Source organism: Bubalus kerabau, chromosome 20 (assembly GCF_029407905.1).
Source record: "Bubalus kerabau isolate K-KA32 ecotype Philippines breed swamp buffalo chromosome 20, PCC_UOA_SB_1v2, whole genome shotgun sequence".
In the NCBI taxonomy this organism is placed as follows: Eukaryota; Metazoa; Chordata; class Mammalia; order Artiodactyla; family Bovidae; genus Bubalus; species Bubalus kerabau.
This window is the reverse complement of record NC_073643.1, coordinates 50,684,201-50,706,703: the sequence shown is the minus strand read 5'-3', so window position 1 is coordinate 50,706,703 and position 22,503 is coordinate 50,684,201. Positions and strand designations below refer to the sequence as shown.

General features: G+C 55.1%; 1 protein-coding gene and 1 long non-coding RNA gene across 3 annotated transcripts; one reads left to right on the top strand and one right to left on the bottom strand.

Moving 5' to 3' along the window:
- Positions 1-257: 257 nt before the first annotated feature.
- RPL29 (ribosomal protein L29) lies at positions 258-2,522 on the bottom strand. Of its 2 annotated transcripts, none has more exons than XM_055557432.1 (4): positions 2,411-2,522; positions 1,976-2,020; positions 1,615-1,679; positions 258-727 (listed from the first exon to the last, which is right to left on the bottom strand). In XM_055557432.1, the coding sequence occupies exons 2-4, from the start codon at positions 2,010-2,012 to the stop codon at positions 371-373; spliced, it is 459 nt and encodes a 152-aa protein (XP_055413407.1). In that variant the 5' UTR covers positions 2,013-2,020; positions 2,411-2,522; the 3' UTR covers positions 258-370. The 2 variants fall into 2 exon arrangements, with proteins under 2 accessions (XP_055413407.1, XP_055413408.1); XM_055557433.1 differs by having other exon boundaries at positions 2,315-2,414.
- Positions 2,477-11,984, top strand: LOC129634930 (uncharacterized). Its single transcript, XR_008705998.1, has 3 exons — positions 2,477-2,608; positions 10,446-10,546; positions 11,823-11,984. It is a non-coding gene; the product is annotated as an uncharacterized LOC129634930 (long non-coding RNA).
- The last annotated feature ends 10,519 nt before the right edge of the window (positions 11,985-22,503 follow it).

The window sequence follows — 22,503 nt, the reverse complement described above, 5'->3', positions numbered from 1 at the left end:
AGACATGACGAAGGTGTTCGGGTTCTGTTTCCTCACCATTCTGCCCAGTCCAGCAACCTGTGTGTCCCAGTATCCCAGAGGCACCCACCCACTCACTCACCAGGTCCCATTCTTGCACTTCAAGGCCGTATTTCCCGACTCACACACGGTAACAATCCAGGAAGGCTAAAACTCTACTCCCACATAAAACATTGGTACCCACCCGACCCAAACCCTAGTTCCAGCCCTGGGATCACAGACACAGGCTGACCGACAGATCCTGTCTCAGATTTATTTGTACAAATAGCACAGGAGGACACCAGCCCCGCGCAGACAGCAGCCCAGGGGGTCACACCAGTCCTTCTGTCCTCACACTGGGAGATGAAGGTCTCTACTCCGGAGCTTTGGTGGGGGCCTGGGCACCCTTGGCAGCTGGAGCCGCAGCCACAGGTGGCTTGGCTTTGGTTGAAGCCTTGGCCTGGGACTTTGGCCGGCAGAGCCTGAGGCCCTTGGCGATGCGAGCACGAGCACGCTTCCCAAGCTTGGGGTGAGCGATGTAGGCAAGTCGGCTGAGCTTGCGGCTGCCGCCTGTTGGCATCTTGGGCTTGATCTCCTTGGGCTTCACGAGGGCCTTGACAGCCTCAGCACGTGCACTCATGGCCTTGGCATTGTTGGCCTGCATCTTCTTCAGGCCTTTCTTGTTGTGCTTCTTGGCAAAGCGCATGTTCCTCAGGAACTTGGGGTCTACCTGGTAGACAAGAAAGGTACAGACAGCTGTTAAGTGCAGCATGTAAGGGCCAAGTCACCCTTGGTCCCCCTCTCTATAGCAGCACCTTGGAGACTATCAGGCCTGCTGGGACTCAAGACAGCATCAAGTCAACCTTAAATGCAAAAATAACCTGAGCCTTAGAAACTATCTGCAGACAAATGCGTACCACCACCCCAAAACTCAGTAATGCAACCCTGCTAATGCTATACACAGAACACATTTTCAGGGCTACATGTCCAGAGCCCAGTAGAGTTCAAATGCAGGCACAGAAGGAAAGAAGAAATTACTACAGCAGGATTTTGGTTGAGTCTTCCCCAAAAACCCCTTCAAGGGACACCCCACCCCCTCCTCAAAAAATATAAAATATCAAGGTTGGTACAACAGATTCACAGCAAACAAGGTGTTAAGAGACTGAGGGAGGAAAGAGAGTAGGGGGAGAGACCAATGGTACATGGGAGAAGCAAAGTGGAGAGAGGGCACAGTTCTGCTCAGACCCCATGGCATTAGCCTTCCTGGCTAATCATCAGAACTCCCTAGCACAGGGTCAGATCAAGTCATATGGGTGGTCAAAGTGGAATGCAGTGCTCACAAGGTAACAGGTACACATAGGCAAGGCCATCCTTTCCCTGGAAAGGCTCTGGGTGACCAAGGGAGATGATCAGACTGCCCTCAGGTAGCAGGTTACCACCTGACCAGGAGGTTATACTCCAGGCCAATAAAGGCCAAGTAATACTTTATTACAGGCCTGGCAGAGCTTGAAGTCCAAGTAAAACGAAGGACAGTTAAGCACATGAATGAATGAAAGACCCTGTCCATGCAACTGGAGCCAAACAGACACACTCATATGACTCGGTGCACACACTCACCCCCTTAAGAGATTCATATCGTTGTGATCGGGGTTTCTTGATGCCGTTTCTATGCCATTTTCGGGCTGCAGGAAAGGAAAGGAATTAGACCAAAGTAAGAGATTTCCTCTAATATGACAACCATCACAGTTGGCAAGCCGGGGAGAACCATAACTTCCCATCACTTAATATTTGTTTAAGAAACCCTTTATCACTGAATGCAAATGGGTATCTTAAAGCTTGTAAATCTAAACCCCAAAGGTAATGCTGAAAGTAACATCAGCCCCATGCCCACAGTAGAAAATATGCCTTTCCCTGGCCAGTATCCCTAATCCTTGCTAGGGCCTGGAGCATTAGATGAAGGCTGGGCCAGGGAACTTACACTGGTTGTGCGTGGTGTGGTTCTTGGACTTGGCCATGTCTGCACCTGGAGAACGAGAGGGAGATCAGAGCTGGGGGCTCACCAGACTGAGTCTACCTTTTCGCCCTGATCTAGAAGATCGTGCGGCCAGAATGAGGCTGCAGCACAGACGCATGTGCCTCGATTCACTCTGCAAGACCCGACGCCAGTCTCCCCCTTCCAAACTCAGGTAAGGGTACCTTGAAACCAACCCCTAGCCGCAAGATTGCGCTCTCCCCCTAACTCTGAATCCTCCCCACTCGCATCCACCCGGTGAAAACCCATGAGCACCGCCCCCGCTCCGCGGCCTCCGCTCCTCACAGCCAGGCGCCGGTCTCCCAGTCCTTCCCAGGCCTCGCGCCCCGCAGCCATCCAGGAGTCACGGATGGCTCCGGATACCGCGCGGCTAGCACTCACCGGGGCCCGCAGATGCCGAAGCGCGTGGGACCGGAAGAGAAAGAGGAAGGCCGCGGTGCAGCACAGGAAATAGGCTCGTCGCAGCAGGAAGGCACTACTGGAAAAGCTTCCCCCAACGCTGTGAAGAAGGGTTCCTAAGCCCGGAGGATACAATCCAGACAAGAAGGCGAGGCTAACAAGCTGGGCCGGCTCATTCAGGTTTTGCCTCCTATTTTTCCTGGACTTGAGTCTCAGGTCTCATTAAAGGTCTTGAAGGTGACGGGAGTCCTTGAGGAACACACGTTAGGCGGGAAGTGACAGGCAATCAGTGTGCCGAAAACAGTACCCCTGGCTACTGTGTGGAGAGTGAACTGTAGAGGGCAGAGGAGAGGAGGCAGAGCTGTGAGGAGTCCGGGACAGGACTTTACCTGGAGCTGAGTGGGGACACGAGGGGTGGATAGGAGTGGATAAAGAAAGACAGTAGACTGGGCTTGGGATGCAGAAGGTTGGGGAGAAGGCCAGTGTAGCGCTTCCGTTTCTGGCTTGAACAAGCGGGTGAAGATGGTGCCTTCAACAGAAACGGGCAAGAATCGGGGAGGGACAGGGGTCTTGTTGCTTTATTCTGAGGGCGCCAATGGCTCCGGTGTTTCTTTATTTTTTTAAAAAAACTTTTAATTTATATTGGAGTACAGCCGATTAACAGTATTGTGAGAGTTGCAGGTGCCCAGCAAAGTGACTCAGCTATACGTATACGTTTATCCTGGATGTTTTCTTTTTAGATGCATTAAATGTGATATGTCTGTTGATACCCCAAATGAGTAAAGCTTGTCTCCTGATATCTATTGCCCTGTAAAGTCTTACCCCTTCATTTTTTTTTTTTTCCACACAGCGGTGGGGTCTGAGGGCACTTTTCTTTATTTTTCTGGCCGCACTATGCGGCATGTGGGATCTTCCCCCAAACCAAGGGTTGAACCCCTGTCCTCTGTACTGGGAGTGTGGAGTCCTAACCACTGGACTGCCAGGGAAGTCCCTGAGGGTACTTTTAAAGATACAAATCAGATCTTGTCAGTTAAAATCTGCAAGGACTTCCCCTTGCATTAGAGATGAATTCTTTACCTCCCCTAATCCTGGCAACTCATCATTCACTTCTCTCCACCCCTATGGACTTCTTTCTTTCCTGCCAAGCACAAATACTTGTTCCTGCTTCAGGGCCTTTGAACTTGCTATCCACTCCACTTGGACTGCCTTCTTCCTGCTCTCTGGATGGTGTCCTAGACTGCCTCTAGAATAGAGACCTTCTGCCCCATCTCCTCAGTTACTCTGTGTCCTCTTATTCTATTTGCTTCCTTCATAGAACTTTCCCAGCCTCTAATTACCTGTTTTATTTACTTGTGCATGTGTTCATTGGCTCAAGCACCATGAATTCAGGACTGGTTTGGTCACTGTCATTTTCCATCGCCTGGCACAGCACTTGATGTAGAACAGGAGATTAAGAACCCTCCACCCCCATAGCCCCCCCCCCCACCCTGAATGGACACTCCTTGCACTCCTCCGCAGGCAATTTCACACACTGATGGACACATGTTGCAGAGAGTTGAGGAGTGAAAGGGAAAGGAGGATGTGGGTGGGGGCTGGACACACAGGCGACTCCTTACTGAAGCATTCCTGAGAAAAGGGAGAGAAATCTGGCAGGTTGAGTTAGAAGAATGAAGAGCAGGCTCAGATGCTCCAGGGGTGACTGAGTGCCAACAAAGAAACAATTGAGGGTTTTCCCTAGCGGTCCAGTGGTTGAGACCCCACACTTCCACTGCAGGGGGCACGGGTTCAATCCCTGGTTGGGGAACTAAGATCTCACATCCTGTGTGGTGTGGCCCCAATTTTTTTTTTTTTTTTTAAGAAAAAAAAAAAAAATCAGTTGGGGCCAGAAAGAAAGGTGTCTCTACAACAGCTAAGTCCTTGAGGGGTGCTGAGAACAGGCGGACCAAGCTGGTGGGAAGAGGTGGGGACGATAGGAGGTGGGAGTGGTGCAAGGCCCCAGGGTGTGGGAGAGGTAGGGCTGGATGTTGGGGCAACGAGGGGAAGGGTATTTTTGGTTTTGGGGTGTTTTTTTTTGGCCACACTGCACCTCTTGTGGGATCTTTATTCCCTGACCAGGGATTGAAACCACACCCTCAGCACTGAGTCTTAAGCACTGGACTGCCAGGGAATTCCCAGAAGAGGTTTTTGACTCTCACACCTTGAGAAAGGGAAGCACACAGGGTAGGGGCTGGCAAAGGAGGCTGTGACAGCTTAAAAGGAACCAGGCTGCCCCACTGTGTGGCTTTCCAACTGGCAGGAGCTTTCACAGCCCCTAGAAAGTGATCAGTGATACACGCTGAGGACTTGTTGCCGGGTTGTTTTGACACTGGCAGAGTGAGCAGTGAGCAGAGAGCCGGACGGGGAGGCAGATTCAGAGGTGGATGACAGCCATGCAGTACGCCTGGAGTTGCTGTGGGGATGGGCCCAGGGCAGAGTGCCAGCTGAAGGGCAAGGGAGGAGCCAGTGACAAGGATGAAGAGTTTGGGCTGTGATCTGAGGGGACCATTTTGGGGGCTAAAAGGAACCATGATCGGGAGCCATTGGCCTGCCATGCATTTCATAGTGGGAAAAGATGATAGGGCCAGCCATAGGTATAAAGAGAGAGTTTTCCTACCTAGCTTCCTTTCTTTTTCCCTTTCCTTCTCTCCTTCTTCCTTTCCTTTCTTCCTTCCTCCCTCCTTCTTTATTTCATTCCTTTTTCTTCTTCTTTCTTCTTCCTCCTCCTTTTCATTCTCCCCTCCCAATCTGTCTCTTTTTCTCTTCATAAATGTACAAAGAGCGTATACAAGCTCTTCTGTAACCTGATTTTATTCATTCAGTCGTAACCTGTGGACATCTTTTCCTTTTCATGAAAACCCTTTGTAATCCTATTTTATTTTACACACTTAAAAAATCTTATTCTGAGAGGAGGTCAATAAACATCACCAAATGTCAAAGCAGTTTCTAACACAAAAAAGGTGAAGCCCTCAGCCGTTCCCCCAGGGATTCAACCTCTGTCTGTGCGGAGGCTTCTGTGGCATAGCCTTGGGCAGAGCTGCTAGCTGGACTCAGCAGAATGCCTGTCAGCCAGGTCCCTTGTGCCTTGGGCACAAGTCAGACATGTGAGGCCCCTGTGACCCAACAAACCTTGGTCTGGGTGGGACTGGATGTGATGGGACTGAGTCTTGCGGCCTGCAGAGGCGTGGTCTTGTCCAGGCCTTGTCCAGCCACAACCCAACCCACAGCCTGAGTAGGATCCACTGGGGCCTACTTATTGAAATTTACAGGGTCAGAGACATCTGGGGTTATTTTTGCTGTGCTTGGTACAGTGCCAGGGTACCTGTGGGGACCTCATAAATGTTTGAGGAATTAAATGTAAATACTTCACAAATCCAGGCAGATGTTGAATCAGTGGGCAAGACATCAGTCAGCCTGGAGGGAGTTCACAGAGACAAGTCAGTTCTTTTTTTTTTAATTATTATATTTCTGGCTGTGCTTCGTTGCTGCCCAGACTTTTCTCTAGTTGCAGAGTGGAGGCTACTCTCTAGCTGTGGTGCCAGGCTTCTCATTGTGGTGGCTTCTCTTTCTGAAGTGCAGGCTCTAGGCTCAAGGGCTTCAGTACTTGTGGTGCTTGAGCTTATTTGCACTGTGGAATGTGGGATCTTCCCGGTCCAGGGAGCAAACCAGTGTCCTTTGCATTGTAAGGCAGATTCTTATCCCCTGGACCACAGTTCAGTTCAGTTCAGTTGCTCAGTCGTGTCCAACTCTTTGTGACCCCATGAATTGCAGCATGCCAGGCCTCCCTGTCCATCACCAACTCCCGGAGTTCACTCAAACTCACGTCCATCGAGTCCGTGATGCCATCCAGCCATCTCATCCTCTGTCGTCCCCTTCTCCTCTTGCCCCCAATCCCTCCCAGCATCAGAGTCTTTTCCAATGAGTCAACTCTTCGTATGAGGTGGCCAAAGTACTGGAGTTTCAGCCTCAGCATCATTCCTTTCAAAGAAATCCCAGGGCTGATCTCTTTCAGAATGGACTGGTTGGATCTTCTTGCAGTCCAAGGGACTCTCAAGAGTCTTCTCCAACACCACAGTTCAAAAGCATCAATTCGGCGCTCAGCAAGGGAAGCCCTATATGTAGACTTTTGGATGATGGCCATTCTGACCTGTATGAGATGAAACCTCATGGTTTTGATTTGTATTTCTCTAATAATTAGTAGTGTTGAGCATCTTTTCATGTGCGTGTTGGCCATTTGTATGTCTTCTTTGGAGAAATGTATATTTAGGTATTCTGCCCATTTTTTTGATTGGGTTGTTTGTGTGTTTAATATTAAGTTGTATGAACTGTTTGTGTATTTTGGAAATTAACCCCTCGTCAGTCGCACTGTTTGCAAATATTTTCTTCTAGTCTGTAGATTACCTTTTCGTTTTGCTTATGGGTTCCTTTGCTGTGCAGAAGCTTATAAGTTTATGTCCCATTTGTTTCTTTTTGCTTTTATTTCTATCGCCTAATAAAGACTGACCTAATAAAATATCGGTATGATTTATGTCAGAGAATGCTTTGCCTATGTTCCCTTCTAAGAGTTTTATGGTGTCATGTCTTATATTTAAGTCTTTAAGCCATTTGAAGTTTATTTTTGCATATAGAGTAAGGGTCTGTTCTAACTTCATTGATTTACATGGGGTTGTCCAACTCTTCTCTGCAAGGAGATCCAACCAGTCCATCCTAAAGGAGACCAGTCCTGGGTGTTCATTGGAAGGACTGATGCTGAGGCTGAAACTCCAATACTTTGGCCACCTCATGCGAAGAGTTGACTCATTGGAAAAGACCCTGATGCTGGGAGGGATTGGGGGCAGGAGGAGAAGGGGACAACAGAGGATGAGATGGCTGGATGGCATCACCGACTCAAGGCACATGAGTTCGGGTGAACTCTGGGAGCTGGTGATGGACAGGGAGGCCTGGCGTGCTGGGATTCATGGGGTCGCAAGGAGTTAGACACGACTAAGCAACTGAACTGAACTAACTTTTCCAATACCACTTGCTGAAGAGACTATCTTTGCATATTCTTGCCTCCTCTGTTGAAGATTACTTGACTACAGGTGTACGGGTTTATTTCTGAGTTCTCTATTCTGTTCCATTGATACATGTATCTGCTTTTGTGCTAACACCAGGCTGCTTTGATTACCACAGCTTTGTAGTATCATGTGAAGTCTGGCACGGTTATGCCTCCAACTTCATTCTTTTTCCTCAGGATTGCTTTGGCAATTCTGGGTCTTTTATGGTTCCCTGTGCATTTTAGGATTATTTGCTCTTGTTCTGTGGAAAACGTCATGAGTAATATGATAGAGATCACATTAAATCTGTAGATTGCTTTGGGTTGTATGGCTGCTTTAACAGAATCAGTTCTTCCAACACAAGAGCATGGGATATCTTTCCATTTCTTTGACTCATCTTCAGTTTCCTTTATCAGTTATACTGGCTAATTGGAGTAAAGCACTGAACACTGTGCTGAGTATACATTAAGTGTTTAGTCATTGTTCATCCCAGCCACACTGTTCCCCATAAGGTTCCTGAGGAGGCAGACATGGCTTAAGGGAAAATGTCAGTGTCAAGTGAATGAGTGAGCACAGGTTCCAAGGAAGGTTCAGGATGGAGGGCCACCACAGTCCTCAGGGGTGCTGGGTCCCCTCAGTCCTGAAGTTACAGAAGGACGGAGACTGCCAGTGTGCCCAGACAGGAGGAACTGGAGTGGCTCGTCAGAACCACAATGTTTTAGGAGAGAAGACTGGGAGTCAGAGAGGAGGCCCCTGAGCACCAGGTTAAGCTTTGGATCTGGTTGAAAATTCCTGTGAGAGACCACCTGGTTCTTGTGGCCCCAGAGGGCAGAGCTATGGCCAAGGGAGGCAAAGACCAGCTCCACGGATGAGGGTCATTTTTGCAATCAGAATTTCTTCCACACCATGGGCTGCTCCCAGAGTGATAAGCTCTCAGGTATTAGAAATTACTGGGAATAGAGGTTGAAATATGGGATGGAGGGCCGGAAACTATAGCTCTCAAGTTCAGTTTCCTCCAAAAGTCTGGGGTCCTAAGCTTCTGGAAGAAGGAAAGGTGGTGGGCAGTCTGCAGTGCCAGGCTGGGGCCCAGGATCTGTCAGGAAGAGAGAAGACAGGCCCCACAGAGGCTTGGGGGTAGCACATTCCTCCAGTCACTGAGACACCTTCACAGCCCCAGGCCACATATTCCCTCTGGGGGGTTCCTGGGGTGATGGGACATCTCCAGCCGAGAATGTTAGCCTGTCATCCACATGGGGGCAGCACAGGACCGCGGATGGAATGGGGCCGCCAGTCGCCGCCTGGAGCACCCGTCCTTTGGGAAGAAGCCCTTTGAGCCTTCAGGCCCTCTCACACCCCAGCTTCTAGCACCCATCACCCCCATAAGCCCTCCCACCCCCACCCATTTTCAGCAGGTTCTCTGTGTAGGTTGACTCTTCCCTGGCTCCAGGGTGTCCCACCTAAACCTGGATCCCAGAGAGGGATCAAGGTAGAGAAAGTGGAGCCTGTGGGTGTCCCTGGGAAGCCCCTGCTAGTCTACATCTGAGTTATTAGAGATTATGCCTGTCGGGGGTTAAAAGAATAGGTTTCCATATCAGACTGACTTGAGTTCAAATTCTGACTGCTGCTTCCCAGTGGAGTGACTTCACCTCTCAGAGCCTCAGTCTCTCCACCTGTGACAGTCGGGGGATGCTGAGCAGGCAGGAAGCCTCCCAGGTCTGGCTGAGCATTTCCTTGGGAAATGCTTAGAGCCTTGGGAGCTGCCAGGGTTCTCATCACCCTATTTCACAGACGAGGAGATGGAGTCCTTGGGCCTGACTTGCTAGAGGTCCCACAGCCAAACGGAGAGCTGTGCTAAATCACTTCAGTCATGTCCAGCTCTTTACGACTCTATGGACTGTAGCCCGCCAGGGTCCTCTGTCCGTGGGATTCTCCAGGCAAGAATCCTGGAGTGGGTTGCCATGTCCTCCTCCGGGGGAATCTTCCCGACCCAGCGATCAAACCTGCGTCTCTTATATCTCCTGCAATGGCAGGCAGATTCTTTACCACTAGCGCCACCTGGGAGAGCTATTGTGGTCCAGATGCCCCCACCCCAGGACCAGAGGAACATGGGATGGTATGTGCCCAACGAGGTCCTGGAGGAAACCCTGTGATACTGACAGGTGACCTGGGAGAAACCCTGGCCTCTGCAGCCAACAGATGCTCAGAGTAGCAGTGTCCACTGTGCTGGCTCTGCTTCCGCTCAGACCCACCGGCCCCTCCCAGAAGATGCCAGAAAGGAGGGGTGTTGGTGGTGGTAGCAGTGTCCCGGGGAGGAGGGCAGGCTCCTCTCCTGCCAGCTTGGGCTGGGCTGGGTTCTGTGGGTCTCAGGCACAGGGACTGGTTGGGTGTGAAGGTGGAGATGCTCATCAACACGGAGGCCTGACCTACCAGAAAGGGAGGGATGGAATACGTGGGCATGAGAGGAGGCCCGATAGGGCAGGACTGTATCCATGAGGCTCCCCCAACTCTCAGCCCTGTCTCTGAGGTGAAGAAAGAGCGTCTGAAAAGGAAGAATGAAGCTGAGGGCTGGGAGGGGCCCCTCTCCTTCCCCACTAGCAGCCTCCAGTGGGGCCAGCACTGCAGCGCCATGGCAACTGTGGCCTCTCCAGCTCCCCTCTCTCCTCGAGCCCCATCGTGCCTGGATGCCCCCCCAGCCTGTGCACACCTTTCTAGCTGGGGCTAAAGAGAAGCTGGGGAAGGGGAAGGCTCCTTTCTCAGCCCCTGTTATGGCCCAGGGGCTGAGTCCCAGGGCCACCCGAGGCTCAGGATCACATGGAAGATTCTTTAAGGGGCAAGAGGGAAGGGTGAAGTGGCCTTTGCAAGAATTCTTCTGAATGAAGGAAGAATGAATGAAATCTCCCTAAGATTTCAAACCCCCAACTCCCAAAGTCTGTACTCTCTCCCAGGTCACAGAGGCTGCGACCCAGGAGCCCCTGGAAGGGATGAGAAAACCAGCGCCGGGGCAAGGGTATTGAAAATCACCTGGATCTCCTCTCCACGCCTATAGGTAGGGAAGCTGAGGTCTAGCGATGAGCAGGGACTTGCCCAAGGCACACAGAGAGTATGTGGCAAAGGCAGAACCCGGGTGGTCAGAGTGGGACAGGGCAGGGGCCATCCTTACTGTTGGCTTGAAGAGCAGGCAGTGAGGACCAGAAGGGCTGTGCCTTACAGTGTGGGGGTGGGGGTGGCTCTGGGGAAGGCTCTGGGCCTGCCTTGCCTGCTCCCCACTTAGCGCTTCAGTAAACCCACTTCCGGCCTCAGGGCACAACGGAGTGAGTGAGGAAGGAGGCCTGGCCCTGATTAGGGAGGAACAAGGGACACCAGATAGAGCCGCAAGGAGCTGGGGATCCGAGGAGGGGCACAGGAGAGCTGGAACCCGCAAGGTCCCACTGAGAGCCCCTGAGCGAGAAGCACTCTGACCCAAGTGCTGCACTTTCCAAGCTCTGGGCCCCTGGGCAAATCCCCCAAACTCCCAGCATCTGCCCCTCACTCTCCCCCGCTCCAGGTAAAACAGGGTCAGCCCACAGCCTGGAGGGAGATTCTCTGTGATGGTGCAAACAGAAAGAATGACCCCTGGCTCCACTTGGGAGATGAGTGGCTGGGCCTCTGAGCTTGAAATCCTTCATCTGCTGGCCCAGGGCTACTATCAGGACCACCTGGAGCATCTGTGAGATGCAGAACCTGAGGGCTGGGACAGGAGGTGGCCGCGGGCACAGCACCCCAGGATGCAGAACAGAGTCCGTCTAGGCAGGAGCCTCGGGTTTGGAAGAGGGGCTCTGGAGCCTTCCTGGGAGAGGAGGGGGGCTGCTGGGGTGCAGGGGCAGGCCTTGTGAGGTCAGGGAGAGGGGGTGGGGTGAGGAGGATGCCGTGGGCCGAGCAGGCTCAAGCTGGCATTTGCTCCCTATGGCTCTCTGGCACTGGACCCCAGCTGATGAGGGCCTCCGGGAGCTGTCTCCGTACCCCCGAACCCCCGAAGGCCTGGCCCACAGTGGGTGTCCTAAATCCAGGGCCTGGGCAGGAAAGGGGTGTTCTGCTAGGGCCGGGAGCCAGGAGCTCTGCATTGGTCCTCGCCACACCTGCAGACTGGCTTCTTCTGTTAATCCTGTGTTAGTGAAAGTGAAAGTGAAGTCGCTCAGTCGTGTCCGACTCTCAGTGACCCCATGGACTGCAGCCTTCCAGGCTCCTCCGTCCATGGGATTTTCCAGGCAAGAGTACTGGAGTGGGGTGAGGCCCAGAAAGGTAAAGTGACTTGCCCAGGGTCACACAGCTATTTCTCTGTCAAGGCCACTCCTGGAAGGTCTGCTGGGCTTGGATGCTGCCGGAGACACACGCCGATGACAGCTTGGGAAAAGGAGGGCTACGTCCTAGCTGAGGAGTGAGCCTCTGGGAGAGCCTGCTGTGGTGTCCACGGCAGGTGGGTCCCAATACAGCATCCCTGCTCCGCAGCACTGTTGGTCCTTCCTTTCTGTGTCCCCCCAGTGCTCGTTCATTAGTGGGCCGTCACATTCTTAAGCACTCACCCTCTGTCCACTGGTGAAGGCTGGAGGGCATGACCCAGTTGTTGCCTTGACACTTAGCAGCTGGGTGACCTTGAGCAAAAGCTCTATCCCTTTGTAGCTCCGTGACCTCCTCGTGAGACAGGGATGAGCGTGCCACGTTACGGTGAGGCTCCGGGGATCCTCACAGGGCCTGGCCGACGGGGCTCTGTCCCATTTGATAGCCCCCTGCCCCCAGCCCCCCGCAAGGCTTGAAACAGCCACAAGGCCAGGCTGGTGATACTTGGCTCTCTCCCTGACCCCCAAATCTCCCCTGGAAACATGTAGGCTGCCCACCCCCAGGGCACCCCTCCCAGAGCGTGCTGAGAGAGTGGGGATGGCTCCCCAGATACTCTCTTCAGGCAGGGATGATGAGATGACGGGGGTGGGGGGGGGTGGGGGGGTGGAGCCAGGAGAGGGCGGCTGAGGACAGCTGCTGAGTGGAGGCAGTGAGGGCCCGTGCGGGCCCCTGGCCACCCCTAACAAGCAGCCCGCAGCACAGGGAGCCGTGGCTGAGGGACCCAGGGTCGTCGCTCCGCCTGCCACAGCGCTGGCCCTGCCTGACTGGCGCGAGTCCTCCAAGCACTAGTTTTAACCGATCTTTTTTCTGCAAGAAGCTCCAAAGCTCCCGGAGGCGCGGGGGCGGCTTCCCCTTGACTTGCGTCTCATAGAGGATGCGGCTGGCTAAAAATAACTCGAATTACTGTGCTCCCGCCCCCGGCGTGGAGGAGGGGCCCGGGGGCCTGCGGGGGCGGGAGCCTGGAGGGAATGGAGCTGCAGCCCGGAGGGGGTTCCCTGTGAGGAGGAGAAAAGCGGGGCTGGCAGGTGGGAAGGGGTGCTGGGGGCTGAAGGGAACGGCCCTGTCTCACCCACTTCTCTTCAGGCCGGCTCCGGAGCAGAGCTGGGGGTGAAAGCTGGCCCTGATCTCGGGCCGCGCACCGCGTAGGGAGCCAGTCTGGCTGGGTAGTAGCAGCGGGCGCCTTCCAGCAGGAAGTCTGTTTGAAGGAGACCTCCTTCCACTCAGGTCAGCGCTATTGAATGCAAGCAGCGACAGCAGGGGGCGCTCCTGGTTTCCGCTCGCCTTCCCTGTGGTGGGACACGGAGCCCCAGATCTTTATCCAAAAGCTGGGCGCAACTGCAGCATGAAGCACTAGACTCCTGGGCAAGCCGAGGCCTCCTCTCGCAGCCCCACCTCCTCCGTCTGTCTGCAGGGGCAGCATCAGGCCTCCCCCATCACCCCCTGGGTACAGGGCTGAGACAGCCCACGTGTGACCACCCCTCAGAGCAGGCTGGGGGCTGTGGTAGAGTCCAGGAGGCCCTAAGCCAGCAGGACCTGGGGTCCCCACATGAAGGGGGCCTGGTCCGGGAGGGTGGGGGCTCCAGTGCCCATGGGACAGGGGAGGTCACTGTGAGGCCCAGGAAGGAGCCTTAGGTCGGGCTGCACAATGGGCTGCCAGCCCTGCTGGCCTCCTGATGCTGCCCTCTCTGCCCTCCCCAGCTTCGTACCCCAGGGCTGAGACAGAGCACAGGAGGCTCAACAGCAGGGCCAGGGTCTCATGGCGGAGAGGGGACAGCATGGCTGGCCTTTGTGCACACGCAGACCCCACAGAGGCAGTGGGGAACACACTGGTGGGGGCACCAGTCAGCCCTGCAGGAGGAATGGGCTGGGACCTCCGGGGCGCTGGGTGGGGGTCCTCCATGCTCTGTATCTCAGCTTCCTTATCCATAGGGGTGGTGGTTGGATGCCCTGGCAGTCCCCTTAGATGGAGAGCAGAAGGAGCCCAAGTGGAGTAGGGAAAAGAGCAACTACCCCTGCCCGCCTCTCACCTCTCAGCGCTCACGGGGCTCTGCAACGTTCTGTCCTAAAGTCACCCTCACTTTGCACACAAGGAAACCAAGGCTCAGAAAGAAGAAGTGACTCACCCAAGGTCCTAGAGCTTGTGCATGATGAACCGGACCTTTATTTATTTATTTGGTTGTGCAAGGTCTTAGCTGTGGCACGTGGGATCTTAGTTACGGCAGGCCGGATCTAGTTCCCTGACCAGGGATGCAACCCAGGGCCCCCCTGCATTGGGAGCACGGAGTCTTAGTCACTGGACCGCACAACTGGACCTTTGAACCCAGGACTGTCCAGCTACACAGTCTGTTTTCTCATTTCATCTTGTTCTGAACATGGAGCCAGATGCACTTGTGAGATTGAGTCGAAGTGGGGTGCATGGGTGTGGATCCAGAAACAAGACGCACAGAGTCATGTAGCTGTGGACCCATACCCCGACCCACCCATCCCCTACCCCTCTAGGGTTGGCTCAGGTTACAGGGCACCTTGTTCCAGGGCACCATTGTGCCTGGGAAGTGTCCGTGTGTGCAGGGGGGTCGGGGAGAAGAGGGAGTGTATACCCTGGCGGGATGGGAACATTATCATTAACAATAATGATAATATAATCCACCCCCCCCTCCCAGGATGTTTTTAGCAGCTCTGTTCCTGAGGAGAAGCTAAGAACACAAACACCCAGTAAGAGGAGAATTAAGAAATCAACTGCACCTCCCGCAGCAGCAAGGGTGAACCCTAAAGCATAATGTAGAGGGAAGAACACAAATTGCAGGAAACTACACTCAGTTCAAAGGCATTTTTATCAAGTCCTCCACCAGACTGCGGAGAAGGTGATGGCACCCCACTCCAGTACTCTTGCCTGGAAAATCCCATGGGCGGAGGAGCCTGGTGGGCTGCAGTCCATGGGGTCGCTAAGAGTCGGACACGACTGAGCGACTTCACTTTCACTTTTCACTTTCACGCTTTGGAGAAGGAAATGGCAACCCACTCCAGTGTTCTTGCCTGGAGAATCCCAGGTACGGCGGAGCCTGGTGGGCTGCCGTCTATGGGGTCGCACAGAGTCGGACACGACTGACGTGACTTAGCAGCAGCAGCCACCAGACTGAAATGACACAGTTCTGTTTTAGACGTTCAAATGCGTATAATCGAGCTCTTACAAAAGAGCGAAAGTGATAAACCAGCATTCTGGGTACTCTGGGGGAGGTAGGAGTCGGGGAGGGGTGTCACACACAGGGAGATTCCGCCAATGAAATCTGTTGCTGGCTCACAGGGTGCCAGGTGCTGTTTGTGGTGCTGGGGGCAGGGGAGGTGGGCACAAGCAAAACAGACGTGAACCCCAGGTCTCACAGCGCTTACAGTCTCGCGGAGCGCACTTTGATCCTGTTCTTGTGTTGCATGGTAGGTCACCAGCGTCCGTTAGGTTATTATATATTGTCACAGACATTCCTTTGTTGTTGTTCAATCACTAAGTTTGTCCGACTCTTTGCGACCCCATGGACTGCAGCACGCCAGGCTTCCCTGTCCTTCACTTTCTCCTGGAGCTTGCTCAAACTCATGTCCATTGAGTCAATGATGCCATCCAACCATCTCATCCTCTGTCGCCCCCTTCTCCTCTTGCCCTCAGTCTTTCCCAGGATCAGGGTCTTTTCCATTGAGTCAGCTGTTTGCATCAGGTGGCCAAAGTATTGGAACTTCAGCTTCAGTCCTTCCAATGAATATTCAGGGTTGATTTCCTTTAAGATAGACTGGTTGGATCTCCTTGCAGTCCAAGGGACGCTCAAGAAAGCCTCTTATGTTATTACCCCTTATGTTATACCTAAAAGAATGTCACAGACATTCTTTTACATTAATCAAATACTATACTTAAAGAAGTATATAAGAACCACAAAGGTAACTGACCTCTCCCTCAAAAAATCCCACCCAAGAGGGTGAGGTGCGGGGGCTGAGCTCCTCTCCCCACCTCTTCTCACTGATACACCATCACATTCATCCAGGAGTCCCAACCCTTGGACCCACGTCCCCCCCCCCCCAGGTGTCCAGTTCCAGCTGAATGTCCCACAAGGTTACGCCCTCACTCATCAGCAGGTGAAGGTCAGATTGGCTTGGAGTGCAAGGTTGGTGGCGGAGGAGGGTGTCCAGCTTCCAGGAGAGCCAGAGCCAGTTGGGGAGGTAAAATGAAATGGAGAGAAGCACAGAGCCTGGGGAAGAGCCCCCCTCTTTCTGGCCCAGGGCTCTTACATGACAGAGGTGGAGGGTGCCAAAGATGGGGAGTAGCAGGTCGGCTCTGTTTCAAGCTCTGCATCTTCACCTGGGGGTGTTAGTCTGACATCCATCCATCCAACCATCCATCATATATCGGACACTGGTGATCTATCACACAACACCACAACAGGAACATTATGTACCTCGTGAGACCGTAAGCTGCATAAGGCCTGGGGTTCACATCTGTTCGGCTTGTGCCTGCATCCACGGCCCCCAGCCCACGTCCCCTGCACAGCAGGGGAGGGCCATTCTGGCCGCCCTCACTCAGTGGCCTGGTGCCTGGTGGATACTTGCAGAGGGGTACCCTGCCTCTCCGTCACTGCTCTCAGCAGAGAAGGATGCACCTCCAGGCCCTCACATGTGCTGTGCCCTCCGCCTGTAGCACTGCACCCCCACCTGGCTCAGCCTAGCCGTCATCGCCGCTGGGAGGCCTTCCAGGACCGCCCCAGCCAGGCCAAGCCCTCCTCTTCACACCTCCTGCAGCACCACAAGCTGTACCCTGGTCGTGCTTTGTCTAGGTCCAGCTCTCCTGAGTTGGGGCACTCCCCTAGGTCAGGCCCAGCTTCCCCAGGGCTGGGCGGGGGTGACCCCCCAGGAGGGCTCTCAGCTCATCCTCTCTGGCATTCCCACTCCAGCACGCATTTTCTCCCTGGAGGAGCCAGGCACAAAGGGGAGGTCAGTTTCTTCACCAGCCCCCACACCTCTTGGACTCCACTCTCTGGGTCTTCACCCCTCCCCCCAGCAGTCCACCCATCTTTCCCTGAGGGCTACCAGGGCTCCACGTGTCCATCTCTTTTCTTCCAGAGGTGCCCTTGGCAGGAGAGATAGTGGGTGGGCAGGGTCCAGGGCTGGGGAATGGGATGACAGGAAGCTCCCTGAGAACCCTCCCCCAAGCTCTGTATCTCCACAGTCTGTGATGGATGCAGGGTGGGGGATGGGAGAGATGGCAGTGACTGGTCCCTGTTCCAAATCCAGGTCACTCCCAGCCTGCTCAGCAGTCATCGGTAATTAGGGGCCAGCAGGACGTGGGCAGGCGGGTGGCAGGAGGCCTAATTGTCTGATTTTTCAGGTAATTAACGGGAGGCTGTCTGGCCTGTCCCTGCGGGGCCCAGCATCCGCCACCCCATCCCCTGGGCAGCCCCAGCCGCCTAATGAGGCCAATTATTGAGGTGCCCCGGCCCTCATTAGCCACCTGGAAAGGTCATGTGGGAATGGCACCGGGGGTGGAGCTCAGCCAACCGTGGTGGAGGTTGGGAGCCAACAGCAATCGGGTTTGGGATGCGCTGGCTATAGGTCTCTGTGGCCACTCACTGAGCGGTAGCCCACCCGCACGTGGGACCTCACTTCTCGCCCCTGCTCTCAGGACAGGCAGGAGCTTTAGGTCAGATCTTACCCCCTGCCACTTCCCAGCTGTGTGGCCTTGGGCATGTCCTCTGGTCCGACCCTCTGTTTCCTGAATCAGAGATAATGGAGGTAAAACTCCGGGGGCACAGGGGGTTCCCTGTGCATAGGTGCTCACCTTCTTCCCATGGGGTCAGCTCCTTTGCTTCACTCTTAAGGAAATGTTGGCCCAGAGCCGGCAGGGCCTAGAGCCGTTGGTGTGTCCGAAGCCCACTCTGCAGTGTCTGGCGGCTGGGGGTAGGCGGCAGAGGTGGCCCTCTGAGATTCACCCTAGGGACCTCAGCTACCAGGTGGGGAGTCCTGGGAGGAGTCATAGAGATGATCCAGCTTGGGAGAGGCGGGGCCTGGGAACAGCTGGACTTTTTGGAACTTGAGCAGAGTGGCGATGGGGAAGCAGGAATTCTCCAGGAAATGAGGGGCTATGGAGATCATGATGGAGCCGGAGGCTCTCCACCCGCTCCAGGACACTCCAGGACATAAGACAGTGCTGCAGCCTGCTGTCCAAGGGAGGGCTCCGTTCTGTCTTGGTTGGTCCACACCATTCTTGGCCCAGGAGATAACTGTGCCTTCCGATGTTGAGTTTTTTGGCTTCTGTGGCTCCTCTGTTTCAAGAATTCTGTGACCTAATTCCACGCTGACAAATTCCATGCTGTTCGGGCTCCTATAAATCGTCAGCTAATGCTACTTTTGGTCCTACAGCCAGCCCAGAATCTAGGTCAAGGGTTTCCAAACTGTGTCCCCCAGGAGCCCTAGGGTGGGAGCAGAAGTGAGAGGCCACTGACCTTCCAGTTGGAACAGCTGGACTTCAATCTTTGATAAAATATTAGTAGGTGCTCCTTTGTGAGCTGTAGCCATGTGCCAGACATGCACTGGGCCTCTGCCTCCGTGTGTGTCCTCAGAAAACCCCATGAGGAAGGTAGCGTCACCTCCCCATGTTAGTTTGGGTCGCGGACACTGTCGGGGGCTGAGACCAGGTGGCACGCCCCAGGGCTCACAGCCTGTGCAAAGGAGAGCCGGGACTTGGACCCAGTTTCCATTCTGAGCTGCTGGGAATGTGGGTTCTGCAGCTAGGGAGAAAACTAGGTGCAGGACTCGAGGGGAGTGTCCCACTCATTGTCATCGGTTTCCTCCGGATTGGAGAGTGTGTGTGCACCTGCCTCTCTGCTCCGGAAGAGAGTGGCCCCAGCCCCAGGTCACCCAGGGCCCCTGCACCCCAACACGTGCTGTCTGTGTGCACTAGGGCCCATCTGCCCGTCTGCTTCCCTTCCCTCTGCCGTGGGATCTGCTTCTCCGTGGTCCAAACAACAAGCTCCAGCCCAGAAATAGCATATGTTTCCAGCCTCTGCTAGTCCAAGTCATAAATCGCCCAGTGTGATGTGCTCCTTGTGTCAGCTTGCTTCAAAACTCGGCATGGGGGTGGCTGAGTGAGTGTGAGGAGCGTGCAGGGCCTCCTCCAGGCTGAGAAGCTGGGAGCCGGGGTGAGTCCAGGACTGAGGCTCAGGAAGGCAAGCAAGGACTGGAGCTGGCTTGGGGGCTCAGCCTGGAGCGGGAACCAGCGGGTGGCGGCCTGGTGTCAACCTGGGCCTCAGGGCTGAGACTTAAACAGGAGCTGAGGTCAAAGGGTCAGGCATCAGTCTTGTCCAATGGCCAGAGGTCCAGACTTGGCTTGGAGTCAGGGGTCAGAGGGTAGGGGCTGTGACTCAGAACTTCATGAGAATGGAGAGCTAAGCTCAGTCTGGGGTCAAGGTCAGGCCTCAGGCTGAGGTAGGGTCAGAGGTTAGAGGTTAGAATCAGACCAGTGCCGAAAGCCACGGCTAGCTGAGAAAGAGGTCTGCAAAGACTCAGAAGCCGTCCTCACTCTGTCCTGGAAGTGACCGGTGGTGAGATGGCAACAGAGGGATCCCTGTGATAAATAAGACAGGATGTCGTATGCAAAGCCACTAGAGCAAGGCTGGGGGCCTAGCCCCCAGTCCCAGCCCCTGCCTTCAGGACGGGAGCCTTGGTTGCTGACCTCTGAAACGTGGAGGATCATGCCCCTGTCTCCGTGTTGATCACGCTCTGTCGGTGTTGCTGATTTCTACCCTCGGGACTGTAGGCCCTGGAGTAGGGGTGAGTGAAGCTCACTCAGTCGTGTCCGACTTTTTGCGACCCCATGGACTGTAGCCTACCATGCTTCTCTGTCCGTGGGATTCTCCAGGCAAGAATACTGGAGTGGGTTGCCATTTCCTTCTCCAGGAGATCTTCTCAACCCAGGGATCGAACCCGGGTCTCCCGCATTGCAGGCAGACCCTTTACCATCTGAGCCACCAGGGAAGTAGGGGTAGATAAGCTAACAGAGTAAGGGGCAGTGGTCAAGGTGGGTATGTGAGATGCTTCCATGGCACCGAGTAGGGGTCTCGAGAGGAACTGTGCCAAGGCCCTGCGTCCCCAGTCACACCCCAGGGCCCTGTCATTCCCAGGTTGCCCCTGAGAGGCGGCCGTGCAGCCAGTTCCAGCCACCGCGGCCCGCCCTGAGCTGCGTTCAGGCAGCACTGTCCGGACCTCCATCCCGTCAGCTGTGTTTTCCCGCCTCTTCTCCGTTCCGGGCCCCGCGTGGCCAGAGATGTGGGGAGAAGCCCACAGAGAAGCTGGTGAGGGAGCTGGGGTGGAGGATGCAAGCAGGAATGAGAGGCCAGTGGGCAGAGGAGAGGGTTCCAGGGAGGAAGCCTTATCACAGGCCACTCTGTTCTCATCTCCCACGGGGCCTGGTCATGAACCAGCCTCGGTCACTCACCCACCCCTGACCTCAGAGGTCACGCCCTCCCCACAGGGGAGTCCAGGGAGGTTCAACAAGGCGGGGGCACCAGGCATGTGTGTGGGTCGGGGGCTGGAGGGAGGTGAGAGAACCCCTAGGAGATGGGAGTGGTGGGGAGCAGTGGAGGACAAGTGGACAACAAGAGGGCGGCCCTGCCCGCCCAGGATGCGAGGCCTGCAGGCTTTGGCTGTGAAAGTCCCGGTCACCTCCCCCGGCTGAGCTATTAATACCCAGCTGGGACCCACGCACCCTTGCTGGGAGCACGCCGAGTTCCTTGGGGGCTAAAAATGGTCTGCGATGGGGGTGGGCCCCGTGTCCTCCCTCTCTGCTTGTCAGAGGAGCTGGGGCCAAAGGTCAGGCTGGCCTGGAAGGGGGCGGGAGCCAGGGTGGGGGTGCAGAGGGCGACTGAGCCCTGGGGTGGCCTGAGGATTCCAGGCTGGAGCAGGAAGGCACGCAGCCAGTCCAGTCCCTGAGGGTGGGCGCAGGGGGCTTGCCAGTGATCCCACCCGGGAGGGAACCAGCACATGGCCCTCCTGGCTCCTTGCCCCCACCTGGGCCTTCTCCCTTCCCTCCTCAGCTCAGTCTGCCCCAGGCTGCAGAGGGGCTGGAGGCTGAGGGCTGACTGCCTGTCTCCTTCAGCCAGGAGAGGCCTGGAAGAGAAAGGGGACTCTGGGGAGCAGGGAGTTGGGAGCCTCCAGTGGGATCCAGGTGCCGAAAGCAGAGCCTTTCAATGCTTCAGCTTTATGTGTGAAATCTAGATTATTCACAGCATTCTCTCAGCAGTAAGTAAATGGCAGTACCATTTTATAGATGAGGAAATTGAGGCTTGGTCATCTCCACAGAGCCCGAACTGGACAGACCCAGTTTGTCAGAACTCCAAACCCCTGTTGGAGTCATGTTGCCCCCTGTTAATGTCACTGCAAAAGGAGATTTCTTGGTTTGTCTCAGGGATCCAGGAAACAGATATTTCCATCAAAATGCCCTGATCACCATAGTGTCCCCAGCCTACCCTGGTGGCCAGACAAAGAATGAAGGGCCTGCAATGGGCCGCTTTGTCCTACATCAGTGAACCCTGTTCCCAGGGATCATCAGCCACTTCTTGCCTCCTTCCTGGGGCTCAAGGGCACATTCGGGAGCCTGTGCTAGTCTTCTGGGCTCAAGGCCACCTGAGGCCACCCGCTCCCTGCTATGTCCCCCTCCCTTCCCATGACAGATGCTCCAAGATCCAGAGCCGACCCCGGAAGAGCAGAGACTTGGCCGGGAGAGTCCAGATGAGAAAGTGACTGAGAGGTGTCAGCCCTGGAGGCCCCCTGAGCCGGAAATCCCGACAGCTGCCTGGCTCACGGGTCCTGGGCACTGGGCCCTGACCCAGGGCAGGCAGCGGCCGCGTCAGGTGTCCAGAGGAGTTGGGGGAGGTGATGGCTGGAGCCAGGGGCAGTCTGCCTGTGGTTAGCGAGGCTGTCAACACCTCCTGGGGTGTGAAGACAAGAGTGAAGCCAGGGGCCTGGGGGCAGGGTCCTCCTTTAGCCTGGAGGGTCCGAGGGGAGAGACAGGCCCTGTCTTGAGGGTCTGGGAGAGGAAGCACAGCCCTGTCCTAAGCTGAGAGAAACCTGGCCCTGCCTGAGAAATCTGAGGAGGGGGACAGATCCCCTGTGGGGGCTGGTAGATGGGATGTGTTTCCTAAAGGCTGTTGGGGAATAAGGTGTGGGAGCTTGTCCCAGCCTAACACCAGGGAAGGCTGCCCTATCCTGGGCTTAGGGGGCAGCTCTGAATCTACCTGCCACCCGGTCCTATCTGGGAGGTGCACGGCTCTGCAGGACAAAGCAGGCAGCCTCTGTGCTCAGGCTGACCACACAGACAGCCCCAGGGTTTCACTTCCCTAGGAGAAAAGGAGAAGCTAACCTTGCCTGGATTTTCCTCAGCCTCTGGGGAGGCTCTTCGCCTCTGTGCTGGTGAAGATGGGAGGGGGGCTACCTCAGAGAGCCTGAACCAGGGGAATCCGCCCAGGATGGGCCCCTCTGCCCATTTGATGCAGGCACCTTTGCTCTGCTGATGCCCACGTGCTCAGCTCCTCTGGAGCCACCTCTCCAGGCAGTCTTTCTGGATTGATAAGAAACAAGCAGGCCCCATGCACTCACTCC